Raw genomic sequence first — 20,074 nt, 5'->3', positions numbered from 1 at the left:
CTTTGTCCCAGGGCAGGAGCAGGTGACTGCTCAGCACTGATGCCAGCCCAACCCAGCATGGTGGGCAGCACAACTTTAATCCAATCATGCCAGAAATAACACATCACATATATAACTTCTTACACAAGTTGGTTTTTTTTACCTTTTTGCAAACACTTTTACAGACATGTAACACTTACAGATAGAATCTTGGAATGTCATGTAGGATCTGTAAACATTTCCAGTCTACCAGCTGTAGTAATAGTTCTTTAATTCCTGCATTTGAATAAAGTGCTTCATACATAAGGCTATTTGAGCAAAGCAAAGATACAGGATATTCCAGGCAGGCAAAATTCACACCCTCTGAACTATGTTTGTTTCTTGTCTCCTTCCAGCAGTTTTGAAAAATTTATACCACTCAAAACTATCCTTCATCTGCTCAGCAAGCCACAGCTCAGACTTAGGAGGATGAATTAACACCCTAAAACCTTACTTTTCCTTTTGTGCTGCACATTTATTTACAGAGGTTTTGATACCCATCCCTGCTTCTGACCTGGCAGTGAGGGTTCCTGGCTGCTCTAACAGAGAGAATGGCTTGGGGCAAATAGAATAAGCATAAAAGGACAAGCAGCTTTTACAGAGTTGGACCTTACTGCATGGTAGGAAAGGGCATGACTGGCAGCCAATACCTGTTAAATACCTTGGTTTATTTCCTGATGGAAATTGTAAATTGCTGGGTGAGAGACAGCGCGTGACAATCACACAGAATTACTTTCTGTTCCTCCAGGAGTTTGGGTAGGAAAAGAACAAGCATGGCTCAAGCTTGCACTTCTGTTATCCCCTCTGCAGTCAGGTGAGTCCTTTCAGGAAGGTGCTTTCCCCAACCCTGATTTTTAGCTCATGCCAAAGAGCTGGGATGCTACTGCTCTTCTAAGTAAGTTCTGTCCCCAGGTGGTGATCTTTGTCTTTTAGTAAACAGCACAAACTGAAGAGTGTAAATTAGCCTGTTACAATTCCAGGAATTACACCCTTGCATGGTTAAAGGAGAGTTAAAAGCACTGGAATGTAGCAAGGCACCGTTGAACATGTTACAACTGAGGAGGAGAAATTTGCCAGGAAGATGGAAGGAGAGGGAAAGAAGGATACAGGATTTAAGGTACTGTAAATAGTGTTTTGAGCCTTTCAACAGGATACTGACAAAAAGCCTGTATATTCCCACTTCACAGCTGGAAGTGGAGAAGCCCTCGGGAGTGACAAAACTTAGAGCCCTCTTCAGAGAACAATTTTCAGGCAGCCTTTCAAGGTCTCAGGTGTTTACTACCCTGGTACCTCCAGGACTGCTCTGACAGACACTGCAGGCTTTTCTACCATCACTCCTTTGAACACATCAAAGTCCCCTGACCTCAAGCACACACAGAAAAGCTTCCATTCACAAAAGCACATTAACACTTTGGCACTGCACCTTACAGGAGCATCAGATCTCAGATAGGCAACACACACTCCTCGATTAGTCTGGCTTGGTTAGTGTTTACTGCAGAAGGAAAGAGCATGGAGCTAACTACAACTTTTTTTCCCACATTGGCTAGGACAGACAGACAGCTTGATGGATCCTTGGAGTTCCTGCTGCTTCCCTCTGGAGGAAGGAAGCTGTGCTTGATGCTCCCTCCAAGTCTGACAGATCCATAAACTGAACAAAACAGAGACAGTAAGGAAATCCCTCACACATTGAGGTAAACAAACAGTGCTGTTTGCACACTGACCAGTCTCCCAGAAGAAAGGCTTGCAAACTAAGGGTTGTATGAAACAGTGTCTGCATGTGTTTTAGGAATGAGACAGAAGCTTGATAGTCCAGTATGAAATAAACTCTGAAAGTGCCAGCAGCTGGATCAGCTTTGAGAATACTGGGCCTCAGTTCTCAAATACCTGGTGAACAGAGTAAAATCAAAACAAGAAAAGCCCATCCCCAAAACTCTCCTCCAAGACACAAGGGCTGACAATGGAGGAATGGGGTGTTTCTCAAAACAAGGTCATTTCAGTCTCTTTATAAGTCCTGTGGTGTGTCTATCATTGTTACAGTCTCTGCACTAGGACTGTACAATTTGTGCTTTAGGGAAACAGGAAAGAAGAGTTAGTCTAAAGCCCTAATGTCATTTTGATGTTTGCTTTTTGGGGGGGTTGACTTTTGATTTCAAATCAAGTTCAAAATTGTAATGTTTTTCTAAGAGTGACAAGTGCAAAGTTCCATTCAGGCTAGTCCTTTGCAAGCACTCCTACAGAACACTGCCCAGTCAAACAAGTAATTTATGAGACCCATCATAAATTATCAGATCTTGCCCCAAAACATACAGTATTTTCTCAATTTCACTGTTCACCACATCAGGCAAACAAGTGAGGAAGGATGGGTGCTGAGACTAAACCAGCCATAACCAGCCAGCACCTTCTGATAATGTGAAGAGCATGGAAAAGTCTGGTAACACACTTTCCACACTTGAACCACAAACCATCTTTCTAATCAAGACATGGTCAAGCAGAAAAACCTGTTGTACCATGCCTGAGATGATATCTTCTCTGTAACTGGACTGGAGAAACATTTCCCTTCCCTGACAGTTTGCTCCAGCTTGTGAGCAGAATTTCTTCTGCATCACTTAGGAAATCTCCAGGAGAGAATCAAATCTGTCACAGCCATTTGCAGTTCATCTGTCTCACTGGACAAGGCCCATGTGCAGGAGGAAAGTGAGTTAACATTTGAATTGTTGGAAAAAGCTCTTTAATGCAATCTGTGCAAGGTTGGCTACACACTGCTTAAGGCCCAGCACTCAAGGAATTCACCCATAGCAGTGTATTTACTCCATTTTGAGGAGTGTGAGTAATGGTTATTCAGTCTCCTGAAACTGGGCAAATAACTTATCTTGCTTCTAGCTGAAGAAACTAATCCAGAATTTCCACCTAGGCTAGGAAGAGTTTCATGTTGCACTGAAATTTCTAAATAAAAAAAAAATCAAATCAAAAAAGCTTTCGTGATTGGAGGATTTAAATATACTTCCTGATAATGGGGAAGTTCCCCAGTGGGAAAATACTGTAATGATTCTGATTAACAGCAAGCACTCATCCTTGTTAATCTGCTTCCTTTTTTACCCATTTGAGGAAAATGCAAAGAAGCCAAGTCAAAAATTCCCCTTTGGAGGCTATTTTGGCCCCAGAGAAGTTAGGTTCAGGGAGTCCTGTTCACACAGGGTTTTGCTGCAGACGTTTGCAGTTTGATTATCAGTTTCTCTAGAGGATGTGCACATTTCCCCTGAGGTAACACAACATGCACGTTCTCCCCCTTTGCCTCCCACGGCAAAGCCACTGGAGATGCAAAGTGGGGAATGTTTAGTCCCTTTATCACAACCACAAACCATTCTGAAAGCCCCATTACCAAGGGCTGTGGTGTTTTTAGAGATGAGAACTTTCACTTAATCATCTACTCTCCTTCACAAACAAACATACTGCAGTGCTACCCACAGCCAGGAAGAATGACAGTAACTTCCTGATAATACTGAATTTTTGCTAATGAACTTTATCAGCACTGTGTTCCAGCCTGCTGGTGCAGCAGGATACTTCTGATATTACACCAAAGAAAACACCAGCCTTTGGGTCAGCAGCTCTCCAACAGATCTGAGCTGCTACTCACCAGATGGAGGTCAGAACCTCCAGAAGAAATAAACAAGCTACCTTGTAGCTGTTCTACTCCTGTAGTACAAGTGGTTTACAATTAAGGAATGTTTTAGTCAATTATTTTCTCATTTATGCCAGGCAAACTCCTCCGAGTTCCTGAACCCAGCTGTCTTTGGCCCCAAACTGAAAAATACAAGCAAGTCCCCAGAATGCCCTTCAACCGTGAAGGGAAACAAACTGACAATAGAGTCCATCCAGCACCAACAGGAAAATCCCTGTCACAGAGCAGCACTGACCCCTGCCCAGCTGGGCTACAAAATCCAACCACTTCATTCATTCTGTGCTAAGGTCTAGCAGTAAGAAATCAAATCCAGACACCTACAACGGGATGGGGGATGGCTTTCAGCTTTCCTTATGCACACACGTCCCTAACACAGGCCCTCCAAGGCATAAAAAGCAATTTATCTCCACTACAAGCAAGTGCTTCAGCTATCCTGTTCATCTCAGCACTTCAGAGACATGCAGAGATGTGTCAGCACAGCTGCAGATAAACACGATTGGAGGACTGTTAGTACAAGATGCAGAGGCCTCAGCAACAACAAACCCTGCAGCACTCGCTGTGCCAGGCTCTGTCCCGACCCCATGAGGAGTATCTGCAGGAGAATGAACATCAGCTCTGCCCCAGGGCATTGCAAAATTACAAAATTGTCTCTATATCCATATGTTCTGCCCCACATCCAGTCTGTCTAAATCAGAGAGCAGCTCAAAGCAGCAATATTAAAAAAAAATAAAAATAAAAATAGCTGTTTTGGAGGATTCATTGGAGGTAGAAGTCCCACCCCTTCGTTGATTGCCCTTCTTGCTCCGTGTGGGATGCTTGGAACGTTAATTGGAAAAGAAGTTTCCCTCTGGAGGTGACAGTGGTGGAGTTGGCATACTGCTGGATCCCACAAAAAGGCAGCTCAACTTCGGCTTCAATTCATTCCAAACTTTACTCATCTGTGAGTGGAGAAGGAGAGAAAGCAGACATGACCACACAGCAAGTAACAATCTCACCACATGGAATTTTAGCAGCAGTCTCAGACATACAGAAGCACAACACAAATTTGCTGAAGTATTTTCAGGAAGTTCAGTGGACCCAGAATGTTCCTGTCAGACCAGTGCAGCTCCATGAACATTTTCCTGAGCCTGTATGGAAGGGAGATTTCCCTTCATCAAATTCCTTCACTGAAGGGATGATAGGGAGTGAAAGAGAAGAGACTTTTCTAATATTACCAAAGCAAGAAAGTCTGTATATGGGGAATATTAAAGGGTTTAACAAAAAGGAGTTTTCTAAGTTTTAGAGCAAAACCTGGAAAGTTTTCTTGTCATACAATACGTTGTGTAGCTCAACAAGAAACAGATTAATCTAACAAACACACATCATTCATTACAGAGTAGAGATTGAATGGTTGGGTCTTTTTCAACTACTCACAGGGTAGGGCCAGCTACAGATAAGAGAAGAAGAAATAAAACTTGCTGCAAGAAGATACCATCTTTTAGAGGAGTTAGAGGCCAACCCTGATCCTCACCCCAAACTGGAAAAACCTCAGGTAACTTCCTAAGCTATGAGAGAGCCCTACTGCACAGATGATTAGAGGATGAAGGCCAGTGGGTGAAAACAAATCCATTCAAATTCTCATTCATATTTTAGAAAAAGGACACAGTCTAGAACTCACCTCTTTGTGACCCTGAATCTGGGAGTTGACAAAGGCCCCCAAAATATGAGATGTGAGAGGCAGGTAGATGTGGATGAGCTGTGTCTCCTGATGCAGGCAGTACAGGGAGAAGTAATTCCGCAGCTCCATGGTTATGATGGCGTTTTCTTGCTGAAAGAAGAGGAACTCAGTGACCAGAAAGAGGATGGGAAAAAGGAGAAACAGGAGAAAACAGCATTCCTCCCCATACCAGCAATTCAAACACATACCAAAACCCTAACAAGGCAGTTCCTGGACCCATTTGATACAACAGGAATTGCCCTTTCCCTCATGCAGACTGCTGCTTCCCACAACTCCTGCAAATTATGTGCTACCAACACATTTTCCACGTAGCACAGTGGGTAGCACAGATTTCCCAAAGTACAGGCTACACTTTCAGTCCAAAAACTGTCTGCAAATGTGACTGAGTTCCAGAGCAGCACCACTAGAGCCCAGTCCCACCCTCTGCTCTGCCTGCCCTACCTCCACAATCCGAGACTCCAGTTGCTCCACCGATTCTGGTTCTTTGTTCTGCACAGTGGCACTCATCATCTGCTTCTTCATCATGCTGTACTTGTGCAAGGCTCGCTGGTGCTTGTGCAATACCCCCTTCTCGTGCCTTTCACACAGGTCCTTTATGGGAAAAGAAAACAGCAGTGGAGCCAAGAGTCAGCAAACACACAGCCAAGTACATCAGGAGCACACACGTGTGGTCACACTTTGTGTCATTTCTACACTGCAGATTTTTGCTCCTTTGTTTTCAAGAGGGTCAAAAAATGCCAGTAGCTAAGAATTTAAGAAACAAAACTGCTTGAACCCAGACCTGTGAGCTTAAGAGGCAACCTGGAGCACCACTTCTGCCAACATTTTGGATCTTATCAGGCCTCTTATCTTTTCTGACCTTCTCAGTATTAAGTGCTGGCAATTAATTAAAGTGCTGGCTCAAGTCCTTCAAATTCAGTCCTGGCCTGGGAATGTCAGGAGAGGCTGCCACATACAGCTGAAAAAGCCCTTTCATTCATAACTGAACTCATGTCTCCATGAGCAAATCAGTAGCAATCTAGTTCACTGCTTTGACTCAAAAGCAGCCAGATCTAAAACCAAAAAGTTAGCTGATCCATACAGTTTAACCAGTCATATTTTTAAATTCCTTGCAGAGTTTGCTCTTTGGCAAGTTCTCATCATCAGATGAGCTATCAGGAAGGCTACAGAGCTCCTTGTGGCCAAGAGCCACTCCCCTCCCTCTGCCAGATGCCCAGTTTGCCTCTGAACTGGCCTCACAGACAGTTTTCCATCCAGTTGGCGTTACACCCTCTAAAGAGCACAAACTTGCTCTAAACAACTTTCTTGTTGGCAGAACAGCAGAGCTCACTTTATAGGACTGGAGTAAATCCAGGAAAAGGTTCAACTTCTCCACCACATCATTCTCTTCCTGTTTACCCTAGAAAACAAGGAAAAAGTACATTTTACGTAAGCCTGGCATCACAGCCCTTCACCCCCCCACACCACGCAGGCTCTCGCTGCTCTCTCCAGGGCACATCAGAGCTTACACAACTGCATCAAAAATCTCTCCAATGGCACTGGAGTGTTTAGTCTTCAGTGTGCAGAACAAAGACCTGACTGAGGCAGGAACAGCTTTTCCAACTGACTGATCATTAGAACAAGAGGAGTTGGTTTCACAGGCCTGCGTGTCAGTCCTTTCAGCACACTCTGCCTGGAATTCCTTGCTTTTGCAGATTCCTCCAATCTTTCATCTTCCCTTCCTACAAGATAACTAATCCATTAAAACTCTGAATACCTGCATGTTCCCCATAACAGTTCATGCATCAGAAGGCAGAGATGAGACACCAAGACAAATTTCACTGCCAATTTTTTTATTTTATAGAATACTCTTTTCTTCCTGTATCAATAGAGCTCTCTGGAGCATAAACTCCAGAGAAAAGAGACCTGGCCTGACTGATCTACAAAAGCACAATAACTGTTTTAACACAATGAGATGAAGAGCACTGAAGACAAAACTATTACTTTTCCTTCCCAGACTGTCGTGTTCTCACATCATTCTGACAGTCATTACCACACTGTGCACTTAGACTGGAATGTGATGCTTCTGCCTGAATGATTCTCATGTAATGTTTAAGTACATGAACGTGAAAATTTGATTCAGAAGTTATTCTGGGTTCTCTGTAGCAGATAATAAAATGGAACATGGCACTTTTGGACAGCTCACCCTAATAGTGAGCTTAATGTGTGCAGTAACCATTTAAAATTAAGAAAGAAAGCAGGTTTTTTCTTCCTTTCCCTTGCCTGTTACATTTTTTCCCATTTAGACACAGTCCAGGTATTTCACACAAGCTTGAACAAGCAGGCTGTTAGTTAAGGATGTGAGTTTGGACTGCAATCTCCCTCTTAACTCGTGAAGGGCTTATGTCCACAGAGCTCAAGATTCAAGATAAAATTTAGGGCAGCAATGTACTTCATTCATGTTACAAAAAGGAGAAAAAAAAAGGACAAAAGTAAAGGACTCACCTGCTGCACAGCCTTATCTGCCAGAAGTGCAAATTCAACAGACAGACCCTTCAAGGCTTGTTTCAGAGTACCCCATGTGTTGTTATTCAAAGAAGCCCAGGAAGGAAGTGGAGTAGTGTCTGAGCCCAAAGCACTGGAAGGAGAAAAGTGATGGTCACATCTAGGAGACAAATTCCACTGAGCAGATAAAGTTATTTGCAGAGAGCAGTTTCAAATCTGTCTAAATAGCCCACAGTGCTGAGCTACTACTGTCCTATCTCAAATGCAGAGTTAACTGTGTACATACTGGGGAGAGAGACAATAACACAAGTACCTGAATGTGAAGGTATTTCTGTTTTCTTTCCTCACACTCTAAGGAATGCAGCCCTAGTGAAAAGCGTGTATTTCCTTCTTTTATAGAAGGAAAATTGATTATGTCCTACAGCATGCACTGAAACACCCATTTTTACCTGTTTATTTGCAGGTAAACTTTACAAGAGTTTTGAGTTCTAAACCAACATTAGAAATCAGCAAATCCTGTTCCTCCAAACCTACCTGAGCTCCTTCCCAAATATGAGGAGGTCGGAGGCGTTGTCGATGGCTCGGGAAGCAATTCTCTCCGCACGGTCCCGGAGCTTATAAAAGCTGTTATAAATATTTCTGATCAGCTCCCTGCTGGCAGCAAACTGGGCCTGAATGTCAGCTGGGAGGAAGTCCTGAAGGAGTACAGAGGGATTACTGGTGGATAAATCAGAGGCACAGCACAGTCTGCAGAGGGACAGGCTTCCCTCCTGTGCTCACACTCTCCCACTGTGCTCCAAGAACTCTGCAGAGATCAGTTTGCCATTTAGGTGTCCAAGTCACATGTCACACAAACAGCCCTAATTTTCAGAGGCAGAAAGGGGTTCAAATACCCAGCACAGACAGAACTGGCAAAATCTGCAATTCTCCTATGTAGTTAAAAGAAGATTTGTGAGGTTTCAAGCTCACAAGTTCTGATCTGATCCTACTGGTAACTCCCAGCCCAGTAAAGTCAAGCACGAACTGAAAGTTCAGCTTTTTTTTGACCAGTTTATCACTGGCAAAAGCCTGAATTAAGCTCCAGTTGCAAAACCCTCTGCAAGCACTGCAGGAACCTGAACAACAACTTGCTTTGAAATTGCTCAATGAACACAGTGGATGTGTACTTAAAACTTGTCATAGCACTAATCACTGGGATAAACAGATATACGGAGAATTTATAACTAGCTTTTCCATAGCAGTCCAAATTGCTCTCCCACAGGGAGAGAACAGACAGAATGAGGGCATGAGCACAAGGGAAAGACATCAATCTAGACATTACCTTTTAAATTGTGCAATTTGTGCATTTGTTTGTTATGCAAGTACAAGTAATTACAGAGAAACATGTTCTGAGCAGGATTCATTGTTTAATCTATACCATATTCATGAGCCAGAATTTAGCTAGAAATATCAGGCCCTTAAGAGTCAAAAGTTTATTTGATCTTTTCAATAAAATTACAAGTCCTTCAAACTCTGGAAGCAAAAGTGTCCTACTTAAGGTGTCCATCACTGCACAAATGCCATAACTGAAGCACCAGGAGAAGGAAGCCATTTAAACCAGAATAACATGTTGCAAGAAATTCATATACGTACCTTGGCTTGGGTAGCTAATCTGCAAGTCACAAATTCATCTCCTACTCCCTGGACCAATTCCCTTAGCTTATTCTGTACATCCTGGAGAAAATATAGAATCAAATGAGCATGAAGGAACTGTGAAAAAACACAGGCAGTTCATGCAGGTCTCAGATATATTGCAGCAGCAAGGCACAACTCAGCAGATACAGCTTTACCCAGGTTAGATTTAATTTAAGGAAAAGCATAATCTCTGCCTAAGAATAGTTATAATTTTCAAAATACTACACTCCTGGCATTGAGTGAAATTACCTTCCACTTTCCACTGTGGAAACACCTGCTGAGAGAAAATTCTCTTCCTCCCAGGGAGCAAAGCCATGTACGTTAACAGCAATCCTGAACACTGTGGCAGTTACAGCAAGACTTGCAAGCTCAGGACTATTGCTAACAAACACTCACTGAGCCACTGAAGGACAGGAAGAGTTTCAAGAGCACATCTTCTGAGAAGGGAGGGTGTCGAGCCACCAGGTTTATAAATCGCTTCAGTGCTCTCCTCCTCGATTCTATGAACTCACGATCAGCTGCAGGAAGAAACATGAGATTTCAGCTAATGTCCCTCACATGACATCTCAGAAAGGAAAAGGAAAGCATTGCAGCAAAAACCAAAGAATGGATACCTATAGTCTGTCAGGTCCCAAAACCAGAACTTTCAGACTGACCACCTGAACAAATATTCTCAAAGTTGTCTGAGGTAAGCAGAAGCCAAGACTTTCAATCTCTTAAACATTTCTTTTCAACAGTATCACACTTGCAGCATGAAGCAACCCCCCTGCAGCCCAAAATGCAGATGCAGGTTTACCTCCCAGCATCCTCTTTGGGGGCAGTGCAGGCACCATGCGGTACGGGAACTTGTGCAGCAGCATCTCGTGGAACACCACAAAGTCGTTGTATCGTCTGTACACCGAGCACTTGAATCTCTGCAATTAACCAGGGGGGATAAATCAATGCACAGCTTACACAGCAGCACCTCCACCTTTTTTTTTTTTCACTGTAAATATGATTTCTTCACTAGCTCAAATCAGTTTGAAATACCCAGCTCTCAATGCCAGTTTGTCACAAAACCGTTCCGTTTCCATTGTCACACACCTGCTCTGGTACAGAGCTCAGGTTTTCAAGCAAGTGAACTTGCATACCATCCTTCACAGCTCAGTTAGATGGTCCATGCTGCAGAGGCCCAAGTCAGGAAGGCCCAGTTCTACTGCATTAAAAATCAACCCACACAACTGGTCTACTTAAAACCAGCATCACCCAGCATATCTAGATCACTCAGGACTTTGCCAGCAAAAACTGCACAGACATTTTTAGGAGGATAAATTCTCACCAAGCCCAAAGCTTGTTCACATTACCTTGCTGGAAACCTCATATTCCACATGTTTCAGGAAAAGGCCCTTCTTCTCAGGTATAAGTTCCACCTGCACACTGTCCTTGCTCAAGAGCTCTTGTAGGGTGTGGGAAAGCAGCAGTGGATTTCCCTGGGGTGTCTGCATTAGAAACTGTTCCGCTTCCCTTGGTTCATTTACTGGAGGCTTTGCCAAATCTACAAGACAAAAAGGGAAAAAACACTAGACCTGATAAGATATAGTAAAAGAAGCAGCCTTAAAATATTCTGTTCCTTTGCTTGGTGCTGCCAGAGTGGTGCAACGCCACCAGAAGCCCAGCCAGGCCACTCCCCTGGGAGGTTATGCTGCTTCTCACACGTTCACATCATCAGTACCTCCCTGCTCACAACACCCAGGAGCACCACCAATTATATCGAGTCAGAGAGACATCTCCACTAAGCAAAGAATCACAGGCCAAGTTTGTACTGTGAATCAGCTAAGAGGCCTGCATTTCCTGTCTGTCCAGCTCCCACCACAGCAGGATCTGCCAAAATGAACGAAACCCTTGCTCAGCACTTTTGGATCCTGCCTAGAACAACTCATGGAAGGAAAGAAAAATGTGTCATTTTACCACGCTGCAGAAATTTAATCCATTAATTTTGCACATCATTACAAAGGAAGGAGACACTTCATTTGACATAATTTTATTAAACTCTATGACAGTGTGCTACAGAGAGTGTGAATTACAATAATTTACTATGTCAACATACTTAAGTTCCAAAGCAGAGGGAAAAGGTTCCTAATAAGGGCTGCCAACCCAACAATTCTTCAATCATAGCAAGCTGTGGCAAAATCTTTCAAACTTACCTATTCTCTTCCATTGCTGCAAACAGCTTTTGACAGCAAATTTGGCCATAACTGGGCAGCTTTGGACAGTAACTGACTCTCAGATGCAGAAGTGAAAAAATATGGGTCTTAAGAATGTGGCCCCAGAGGACAAATGACATCAAAGAAGGGGCAAAGCTGATGACTCAGAGTGTTCTCTTATCAAGTTCCTGACTGCAGCCTCTTATCTCACCCTGACTTCATAACTGCATCTATTATGTGATTGTAAACTAAGCTTACATTGCTTTTCAAAGCCATCCTTTCTTTTCTACCCATTCCACACATAGGAAATAGTGCGAAAAATGAGGGTACAACCCTGGGCTCTGTCCACTCCATACCTGAGTTCTGCTCTCCAGTCTGGAGCAGCTGGGTTGCCTTCCTCTCTGTAAGAGGCATATTGTGAACAAACTCTTTTATAAAGCAAGTCAAATCCACTGATGAAAGCTTCCTAGAAAAGCCAGGTAGGATTCATTATCCCTTCCTTGCCATTGTGCAGAGGTCCTTAAATATATCTGCAATTTTGAGAACACAGTAACACTACAGAAGCATTTCTTTCAGCTTCCATACATAGTTCAAAAAGTTGTTAACTGGGTAACAGATTAACTCAGGGAAGATAAGAAGTCATAGCCTTAACTTGAAAGCCCTGACCTCCTCCTGATAAGGATTTCCCACCTGCTCCTTCATGTGCCCTAGGCCCTGATAAACAGGGAAAACAAGCAATCTTTAATTCTTCAGATTTATCACTTCATAACAGACACTTGGCTATTTGTTCCATAAAATGACTTAATGAAACCAAACCAAATCCAGGACAAATGACCCTATCCCACATGCCTCATCAGGCTTCAGATTCCTGCTAATGTGACTCAGAGAAGCAAGTCTTAACACCTCTGCTTTAATAGACATATCAGCTGCTAACCCCACCTAGGTAGCAGCTCCTAAAGATTTCCAGCTACCTGCCAGAAATTTGCAGTAAAATAATATAAACTAATTCAGTGTTGACATGGGATTTTGCTGGATGAAATGACAACATCTGTAGAGCACAAGGCATACTGGATTTCCAGAGCAGCAGTTCTCTGGGTGCCTACCCTGGTAATTCTTGGGTTTAACTGCTCAAGACACATCAGTGAAATGCAACTCAGGACAGCAGATGTTGTTACTCCTCCAATGCACACACACACCTGCCTCCAGAGAATTCCAGAGCCTTCTGTGATGCTCAGCCACTGGCTGATGTTGCAGAGGCCTCCCTCAAAGGGGGGTACTCAAAATGCACCCCAACCAATTCCCCAAGCAGTGCCAATCTGTACTAACACAACATCTCCTCCTGCCTACTGAGTCACTGTCTCTGCTTCCCATCTTTCTGCTGGACATCAACAGCACAAACCAGTCCCTGAACTGGGCTCAGCATTGTCTGGTAAACTCCTGAAACCCCAAAGGCAAGAGACAGGTATGAGGAGAAAAGATGTATAGGGTGAACCATGAAACCCTCACTGTTTCATCTTTAAGTCCCAGAACCAAACTGATGCTGAGGACTCTGCAGTTCCTTAGAGGTCTGAACCCCATTACCCAGTAAGACACCTACAGTGATGCCCCACCAGGCAAGACTCCACAGTTTGCCCTTCTCTTGGTAATTTCTCCCCAGTTTTTATCAAATTATTCTCTAAATTTGCTTTCTAAAAATCACCTACAGGACATGCCTTCTCTTTACCAGCAGTTCACACTCTTGGCTCTCCCTGAAATATTTTGTAGCTTCTTTACATCTCAACCTTGTCTAAATGTGTGAAATCACACAAACCAGACAACCATGCAAACAAGTTTGAATAATTACTGTTTAATTAATAACCTCAGCATGTATGGTATCAAGAAGACAGAGTGAATCTACACCCACAAACACAGCTCTGAGAACACAGTAAAATGACTTGGGAACAGCTGTTAACTTGCTTTAGGAAATGCTTATCATGGCATTAACACTAACCCTACAGAGCAATATATACTGGAGCTATTCTTCAGCCCATTTTTCATTCTACTTACTAAAGAGCCTATTTGGGAACAGCCTCAAGAGCCCTGGCCAGAAATGGTGGATAATGGTGGGAACTCATTGGTATGAGCTCCTGTGTTCAGCCAGTAAAAGGATTTACATGCATTGTACCAGAACACTTAACGCTCCCCATCACGCACTCTCTGCTGCAGAGCAGCTAATTTTGAAAACATTCCCTTTGGTTTCAGCAGATCATTATCTAGTAAAGTTTATATACAGACAGCAGCAAGTGGATACAGAAATGAGGTATGGAATGGTTCCCCTGGAACACTGGGAAGCAGACAAAATAAAAATCAGCTTTTTCCTACAAGCTAGGCTTTTGCTACAGCAGATTCTCAATCTGTTGTCAATAAGTTATCAGGAAATGGCCTGATACAGTTGGAAACAAGTTGATATAAAAGTTAAAAATAATACATACAAACATACAAATGCAAACAAGAAGACAGCAAGATGACAACAACTAAAAGTTTGAAGAAGCACTCAAAGCATGGCCTAGTTTTTGTTTGGTTGTAAAAGAAAACAGCTATGAAATCACTGCATAATACTTTTTCTTTTATTTTTTTTTCAGCAAGTCAGATAGCCTTTGGACTGAAGGGAGTTGAGAAACTTACCCAGAGAAGAACTGCAATAGAAAATTTCTCTACTTCATGCTTTAGTTAGTGTTTCATGCTTTAGTTAGTGCTCAACATTCATTACTCCACTGATACAACTGGGCAGCAATCTGCCTTCCATGGAGTTAGCAGTTTCCTCCATCCAAATTTCCAAAATCATGCATTTATGAAAGCCAGAGCAGAATTCCAAGTACCTGGATAGCTGCACAGAGTTTTCACATGTGAGTAAGCACATCCAGTAGAGCGATGCCAGGGCTGGAAGCACAGGTGGTAAATCACAACATTGATCTCCCTTCCCTGTTTAAGCTCTGTCAATCAAATTTGGAGGCCTTATCTCCATTTTACAGATGGCTGATGCTACCAACTCCTTATTACACCAGGCAATAATCAGATAAATTTATCAGACATGCTTAAGTAGGTGGTGCCACAGAATTACTTATTACATTAGTGGCACTTTTACTAGAAGGAGAAAGGAGCCTGTAAGGAAGCAAAACCTTCAGGAAAAGCAGCTCAGATCTCTCCTCCATCATCACAGGCCACAACTGTGCAGAGCAGAGGGATCCAACCCACAGGAAATATGAAAACTGACTGGTTTTGTACACAGATACATCAGATTTCTCCCTGGAAAAAGTGAGGGCTCCACTACCAACTCCTGGGCCAGGAATACTAAAGCAGCAATGTAAATATCATTCATCAGCATTTCCCTTTCCTTTCTGTCTTCTCATGAGAAGCCCCAGGAATTATGGAAATGCCTCTCCCCTTTATTGTGTCAAAAACATTCCTCCATAATTCCAGAATCCAGTGTCCACATCAGCCTCCCTGAAAGCTGGTGCAGATTTCAACTACAAATTCAAACAGACTCCCATCCTAGTTCTCATTTTTAAAAATATTACATAATTTGAAATCCCCTAAAAAAAAACCAAAAACAACATAAGTACTACCAAAAAAAAAAGCAAACAAAACTTTTTTTTTCCTATTAAAGGCTTTAAAGATTTTTTGAAACAACTGCACACAACTTGTTTGGGTTGTTTTGAACCATGCAATTCTTATTTCAGAAGGAGAAAAGCAAAAGAATCAGTCTAACAAAGCTAAGTGCTGCATAGCTGTGTGTTCAACATGGAAAGCATGTCTGTATTTCTTACTGGGTACAAGAAAAGTTATCATATTTAGCTTCACTCTAATTAAGAGTCTCCTTCCCAACAATTCCCATGTAAATACAAGCTACCCACAATGTCAAAACAAGATAAAATAGCACACACTATCATAAAATTAGATGCTGGAAATAGGCTCCAACATTTTGTTTTTCTCCTTTAAAAAAACCAAAACACCACCACCAGAGATGCCAAGTATGTACTCTGCACTAGTTAGTCTGGGTTTTCTGGGGTTTTTTCCTTTGGTTAGGTTTTCCTATTTCCCCCTTTTTTAGTGTTGCAGGTAGTTTGGTTTTTGTTTGGGAAGGGTTTTTTGGTGTTTTTTTCCAAGTAAGTTTAAGATAGTTATTCAGCACTTGGTGCTCCTAAAGATGAAACAGAGAAGTTATGCCACAACTCAAAAATAGATGAGACTATTTAAGCTTTCTTTAGTAATATTTAAAAAGCACCTGAATTTCTGCAGTCTCCTGCAACTGTAGGCCTCTTGCTGTTTCTCAAACTACCACAATCCCATACTCCAGCAGAAAAACGCCCCAACACCAACTTGTCACACAGATTTATTCTGTGTAAAGAACTAACCTTAAGCCTCTTGCCCTGTTCTTTCACTATGCTGTTAGATCATCAACTGATTCATCTGATTCCCCAGGTCTGGGGATCCAAGGGACACATTCCATTCACAAGTCAGCCGTGAGCCACAGACCCCAGCTGCAGCAAACACAATAAAGTGAGATGCAGCTACTTTGAAGAAATAACAGGATTAGCAGAGAAAAAAATCCAACGAGGAATGTGCCCTAAGATTACAGGGACAAAAAGTCAAATGCTCACTAGGGCTGGTTCCCAGCGCTCAGTGGATGACTGCTAAGCTATCATTTTTCAAAAGAGGTTGGAAGTGTAAAAATTCACACCCAAAACTGTAACCCAGCAAGCAATAACCCAAACAACTGCTCTGGGAAACTTTCACAAGGACATTTTAGCCTGACTACAAAACTGGCAAGTTTCCACAACCAACCGTCCTTATAGAGGTCAGGAATATCCCATGAAAATAAACAGTTTATCTTTGTTTTCCTTCTCATTTTCCTTACATGGTCCTCCCCCTCTTGATTATGCTTGATGTTAGCATTTAAGCATTAAAAATGGCATTGCCACTCCAGACCCTACAGCCTCCCAATGGTCTTTTCACACATTTTATAGTTAGAACAAGCTCATTCTTATCCCAAATCCTGTTGAAAAGCAATTATTAAAGCTCTCCTCCTTTTGTATCAATTCCACATGTCTGCAACTGGTAAATTTTTCTCCCTCAACCTGCACCAACCCATAAAACTCGAAGACTGTGGGGGGAATCATTGGTCATGTGCAAATTATACTGTCTGTAACCTGTACAGCCCTCCCACGGGCTGAACACACAGTTAAAGGTTTGCCATCAGAAGAAAAGGAGACACCTCACTCCCTACACAGCCAACACCTGGATTACCTCCCTGCAATCATTGCAAAACAGACTCACATGGAAGTAAAAGCAAAAGGAAAAAAAAAAGTCAATAAAAGCCACTCTGCAGAATTGACTTTACAAGCTGGACATTATCCTTTTTTCTTTTCCCTTCGATTGTATTAAAGTACTTCTACTTTTAGTACTGCTAAATCAAAACCGCAGCATTTGTATGTGCCCTTAAAGGGGAGCATCAGTGATACCTATCAGGACTCTCATTACTCTGGATATTTCAATCCTCCCAAAACATTCACTGACAAGCTGCTGGTCTCCAAAAACAATTACATATGGGTGTGAAACTTTAAAGATCTCTGAACCTGCATCATGATGCTAAAAATAAAAAACATTGCTGCATTCACAGCATTATTTTTCTTTAGCCAAAATCATTATGTACCCTCTCTCAGTGTTCATCATAAACTCTGTGCCAAAGAAAAACAGGTTGTCTAAAGAAGGCTGAGTAGATCAGAAAGGTACAGAAGCACCACCACCAGAAGTTAATCAGTTGAAGAATATTCTACTTTGGAGACAACTGTTTTATCTCTATAAGGCTCCTGAAGCAGATGGTAAATCCATAAGACATACCTGAGCAAGCTCTCTCTTTGGTACAGTAGGACATTTTTTTCCACAAAGGCTGCTGCTCAATATGTTACATCAGTCCTGGACAGAAATATTCCAAAATAATTTATTTATAAGCATTATCTGCATCGGGAGCATCACAGGCCTAACAAGAGCAAACTCACAGTGGGTTCTAAATACAATCAATCAAACCATTTTTCTATGCATTAAGCTTACCTACTCATTTTTCTTTCCAAACTGAGCAAAAAAAAAAAAAAAATAGTATGCACAGAGCAGGTACAAAAGTTCAGCCACTTCAAAGGGAACTTCACAGAACCCTCTAAAAGTTTCCTTCAGTTTAACTGCTAAAGGAGTCTAACACATTATTCCCTCAATTCACCCAGGAGCTCCCTCCATCTCTCATTTCGCAACAAGCGCTGGCAGTATTTGGCTACAATACTGCCCCAGCTGCACGCTCCTAAAACTCCAGCGCTGGGAGCCGGTGCTTTCTGCGCTGGCGGTGCAGGCTCGGAGCGGGGGCACCGGGACCGCCCGTGCCGCTGCCCCGCTGCGGGAGGGTCCGCGCCGGCTCCGAGGTGCCCGGAGCCCCCGGGCGGGCACGGAATAAACTCCGTGCGGCACGGAGGGAGCGCTCGGCCGCGTCACTCCCCACGGGAGAACTTCGGGACCGCGCCCCGCGCCCGCGTCCAGCCCCGCACAAGGGCTGCGGGGAGCTGAGTGCCTGCGGCCACCGGGCAGGTAACCCCAGCGGCCCGGGCGCCGCCAGCGCTGCCGCTCCTTGGCACGGGGAGGGACCCCCATGGCCCCGGAGGGCACCGCTGCGGCCCGGCCGTGAGCAGCCACCGGGCGGGCCGGGGCCAGCGGGGTCCGGCTGCCCCGGGGGGAGAGGGGAAGGCGGCGCCGCTTCCCCGCAGTTTGCCTCCCCGCAGCTTTTTTGCTTCCCCGCAGGTTTTGGCGAGGAGCGCAGCCCCGACCCCGGCGCGGAGCCGCGTCCGCTCCCGGGCGGGCAGCGCGCAGCGGGCGCGGCTGCACCGAGGGGCGGCCCCGGCACCCGCATCCCCCCATACCTGCGGCCGTGCCCGCGGGCGGCTCTCCGTCCATCGCGGCCGCGGTCATGTGAGGCCAGGGCGGCCGCCCTCCCCTTCCTCCGCAGCGCCCGCCTGTCAGCGCGGGCGGGGCGGGCGGGCAGAGCCGCCTCCCGCGGGGCCGGGGGCGAGGGGCGCGGGGGGCGCGGTGCCCGCGGCGCGGCGGCTCCGCCCGGGCCCGGCTCCGGCTCCGCGGGGACGTGTCAAATTGCAGCGGGGCTGCGCCACCGCGGCCCCGGACAGGCCCCGCCGCTGCCGGGATCGCTGCGAGCGCCTCTGAAGCGCTTCGGGATTAGTAACGCATCTCTCAAGTATCTTACGGCGTGTAAGAAGTGATCGGCTCGTGGGTTTAATACAGGATTATTCCGGAGTAGAACTGCTTTAGTTTTTGAAATCTGAAAAGGAGGGCTGTGAACTTCAGGGAGGGTTTCTTGTGCGCTAGGAAAAGTAGGTAACTGGTGAGGCTGTACTTTGGGATTCCTGTCACACAATCTCAGAAACAATTGGGTTGGAAAAAGAGTTTGAAATCATCGAGTACAACCTATGACCGAACCCAGCCTTGTCACCCAGACCATGGCACTGAGTGCCACGTCCTCTGTATCCTGAAAGACCTCCAGGATCGGTGACTCCCTCACCTCCCCGGACAGCCCATTCCAATGCCTGATCACCCTTTCTGTGGAGAAATCCCTCCAACCAAAACCTCCCCTGGCACAGCTTGAGACTGTGCCCTCTCATCAGATTAATTACTCCAAGTTAATTCTGGTATACTTTCTCTACCTGAGTTCCTTTTCCCATGGCATTTCTGCTGCCATCTAGGACATTGATCAAGTTTCCTATGCTCAGTATTTTTTTTTATATTTTGCATGCATCTGGATTTTTGGCAAATTTGGTAGAGATGAACACTAAGCTATTCAGAAAAGCACAGAAATATGAACATTTGAAATGCAAATACTTTCCAAAATTGCATAAAAACAAGAACTTCCATGTATGAGCACCTCTCATTTTATTAGTGATTTTTTTTCCCACTTCCTGTACTTTATTAGTCAGGAATAATACGGTTGACAGTGGTGGAAAAAAAATGCATGTTTTTTACAGTGATTTTCCTGAAAATACCATCAGACACACACACAAAAAAAAAATTATAGATTTTGGACCTCCAGATTGAGATGTTACAATCCATAATAATGCTTTATGTTTTCAACGTCCAAAGGATTGGATGCATTCCCTAATTAATATTCCTGATATTTCTTTATCATGGGAAGCTAATTATTCTCCTCCACTGTACGCAGAGAGAACTAAAGCAGAAAATGATGAAGTGAGAATTATTTCAGGGGTAACTGTGACCACAACAAAAAGTTTT

At 43.9% G+C, this 20,074-nt stretch overlaps 1 protein-coding gene across 2 annotated transcripts; it reads right to left on the bottom strand.

Moving 5' to 3' along the window:
- Positions 1-58: 58 nt before the first annotated feature.
- On the bottom strand, positions 59-18,809 carry SNX8 (sorting nexin 8). 2 transcript variants are annotated; one of them, XM_030958524.1, is made up of 12 exons: positions 18,697-18,803; positions 17,636-17,710; positions 10,916-11,106; positions 10,369-10,486; positions 9,969-10,090; positions 9,531-9,611; positions 8,433-8,593; positions 7,899-8,031; positions 6,745-6,813; positions 5,856-6,005; positions 5,355-5,504; positions 59-4,635 (listed from the first exon to the last, which is right to left on the bottom strand). In XM_030958524.1, the coding sequence occupies exons 2-12, from the start codon at positions 17,667-17,669 to the stop codon at positions 4,522-4,524; spliced, it is 1,323 nt and encodes a 440-aa protein (XP_030814384.1). In that variant the 5' UTR covers positions 17,670-17,710; positions 18,697-18,803; the 3' UTR covers positions 59-4,521. The 2 variants fall into 2 exon arrangements, with proteins under 2 accessions (XP_030814384.1, XP_030814383.1); XM_030958523.1 differs by lacking the exon at positions 17,636-17,710 and having other exon boundaries at positions 18,697-18,809.
- Between the last annotated feature and the right edge of the window lie 1,265 nt (positions 18,810-20,074).

This window comes from Camarhynchus parvulus, chromosome 14 (genome assembly GCF_901933205.1).
Source record: "Camarhynchus parvulus chromosome 14, STF_HiC, whole genome shotgun sequence".
NCBI lineage: Eukaryota > Metazoa > Chordata > Aves > Passeriformes > Thraupidae > Camarhynchus > Camarhynchus parvulus.
Note: the sequence above shows the minus strand (reverse complement) of the source record. Positions and strands in the feature narration are given on the sequence as shown.

What these genes read in the sequence shown, in the direction of transcription:
- SNX8 (XM_030958523.1), bottom strand. Translation starts at nt 18,745, where the DNA reads ATGACCGCGGCCGCGATGGACGGAGAGCCGCCCGCGGGCACGGCCGCA. An exon ending in CCCAAAGAGGATGCTGGGAG is followed by an intron (nt 10,091 to 10,368) that starts GTAAACCTGCAT and finishes TTCTTCCTGCAG; the next exon opens with CTGATCGTGAGTTCATAGAA. An exon ending in TGGAGTCTCGGATTGTGGAG is followed by an intron (nt 5,505 to 5,855) that starts GTAGGGCAGGCA and finishes CTCTTCTTTCAG; the next exon opens with CAAGAAAACGCCATCATAAC.